The sequence below is a fragment of the Colobus angolensis genome, unplaced genomic scaffold, assembly GCF_000951035.1.
Source record: "Colobus angolensis palliatus isolate OR3802 unplaced genomic scaffold, Cang.pa_1.0 Scaffold460, whole genome shotgun sequence".
NCBI classification, from domain to species: Eukaryota; Metazoa; Chordata; class Mammalia; order Primates; family Cercopithecidae; genus Colobus; species Colobus angolensis.
Window position 1 is genome coordinate 74,270 of NW_012118044.1, and position 1,772 is coordinate 76,041.

At 36.3% G+C, this 1,772-nt stretch overlaps 1 protein-coding gene across 1 annotated transcript in view; it reads left to right on the forward strand.

Moving 5' to 3' along the window:
- Positions 1-1,772, forward strand: part of LOC105523415 (ankyrin repeat domain-containing protein 20A2-like) — a gene marked incomplete at its 5' end in the record, with an annotated part of 97,325 nt that overhangs the window by 55,225 nt on the left and 40,328 nt on the right. Inside the window, one exon of the mRNA XM_011958228.1 lies at positions 1,005-1,111. Within this exon, the coding sequence (XP_011813618.1) occupies positions 1,005-1,111 (107 nt within the window). The remainder of the gene's footprint in view (positions 1-1,004; positions 1,112-1,772) is intronic.

Consider the following 1,772-nt stretch of genomic DNA (forward strand, 5'->3'; position numbering starts at 1 on the left):
TTATAATTGAGAATAGTATTTCTTACTGAGCTTTGGTTTTTCAAATATTTGTTCTTAAGTTTTTTAAACCTGTCTCTCTTACACAGAACATACTGAGCTTTCTAACAGTAAAGATAAAAATCTATTCTCTTGTATTAGGAAAAAAAACCGTGGACTATTTCTAAGGCAAATAAGTGCATTTGAAGCCAATCTCTCTTAATTCAGAGTTAATTTCCATAGTGACCCCTTTGGAGCAGGAGTGCCTGATATTGGCATCTGGCATCCTGACACCACTGATAGAAGTGAATCAAGCAAGTTTGTACCACCCAGAGGAATCCTCCACCTGTATTGGAAGCTCTGGCAACTGTTTCTCTGAAACTCTTTAATCCTCAAATGTTAATGTTTGCCACAAATAGTATTGTGAAATGGGGATTAGGTAAAATTCAAGAGAGTTCTTGATTATTGGACGTAAAATACAATTTTGTAATACTTCTCAAATGCAGAAGGTCATGGAGTCTTTCTCTTGGGGCATTATACTTCTGGTAAAGCAAATATTCTTTGGAATATTGTTTAAGAAACACTGCTTTAGAGATAATAATTTAGTTCATTAATTTATATAAAAAACTTAAAATATTTGCTGCTATGTCTTAGGGTTTTGGGGCTATAGAGACAAAAGTTACAGCCCTTGCCCTCAAGAAGCTCTTGGTTTCAGAGGGAAACAATGAAATGATTACAATGTAGCATGCTAAGTGCTGTGATCAAAGCAAGGATTCTTGGGACTGGTAAATGTTTACAGTGAATTTTGGCAATGACCACAGTTAATCCCGGGAGACAGGGGAGGGTTGTTTGCAAGGCAAAAAGCAGCACATCAGAAAGCACAGAGGAGTGAGAAGGAAGGGGCTGCTTTTCATTTTCCTTCCTTTCTATATTGTATGTTGAAGTTCAAAGAATCCTAGAGAAGATTTTCAGTTCAGTTGATAAATATGTAATTTTGTGAATTATTAATTTTTTCTGCTGTCTTATAGGACAATAATACCCCACTTTTATTCGCTATTATTTGCAAGAAAGAGAAAATGGTGAAATTTCTATTGAAAAACAAAGCAAGCATACATGCCATCGATAGGCTGAGACGGTACAGTAGTTCTTTTTTTTAAAATAAAAGTCTGTGTATTCTAGAGTGGTAATAGTCACTCAAGTCAGAAATATTAATAAGATTAGTGTAATTATTGGCATACAGTGAAAAATGTCACCACAAATAATCAGGTAGACCACAGATATTTAGACTGAGTCACATAAAGAAGAGTGTATAGTAGGATTAATCTTCTCTCATAAGATTCGTTATTTATAATCGGATGTCTTTGGTACTGTAATCTTTTATTAGCTAAAGGGTTTTTATTAGTTTTATTAATTTTTTTTTGAGATGGGGTCTAGCTCTGTTGCCAGGTTGGAGTGCAGTGGTGTGATCTTGGCTCACTGCAACCTCCACCTCCCAGGTTCAAGCGATTCTCCTGCCTCAGCCTCCCAAGTAGCTGGGACTTCATGTGTGTGCCACCATGCCTAGCTAATTTCTGTATTTTTAGTAAAGACGGGATTTCACCATGTTGGCCAGGATGGTCTTGATCTCTTGACCTCATGATCTGTTCTCCTTGACTTCCCAGAGTGCTGGGATTACAGGCAAGAGTCACTGCACCTGGCAGTTTTTTTAATTTTTAAAATGTGGACTTTTAGTTTATGACTACTTCTATTGTCATTATTATTATTGTTGTTGTTGTTGTTGTTGTTTTCAGCCTGCA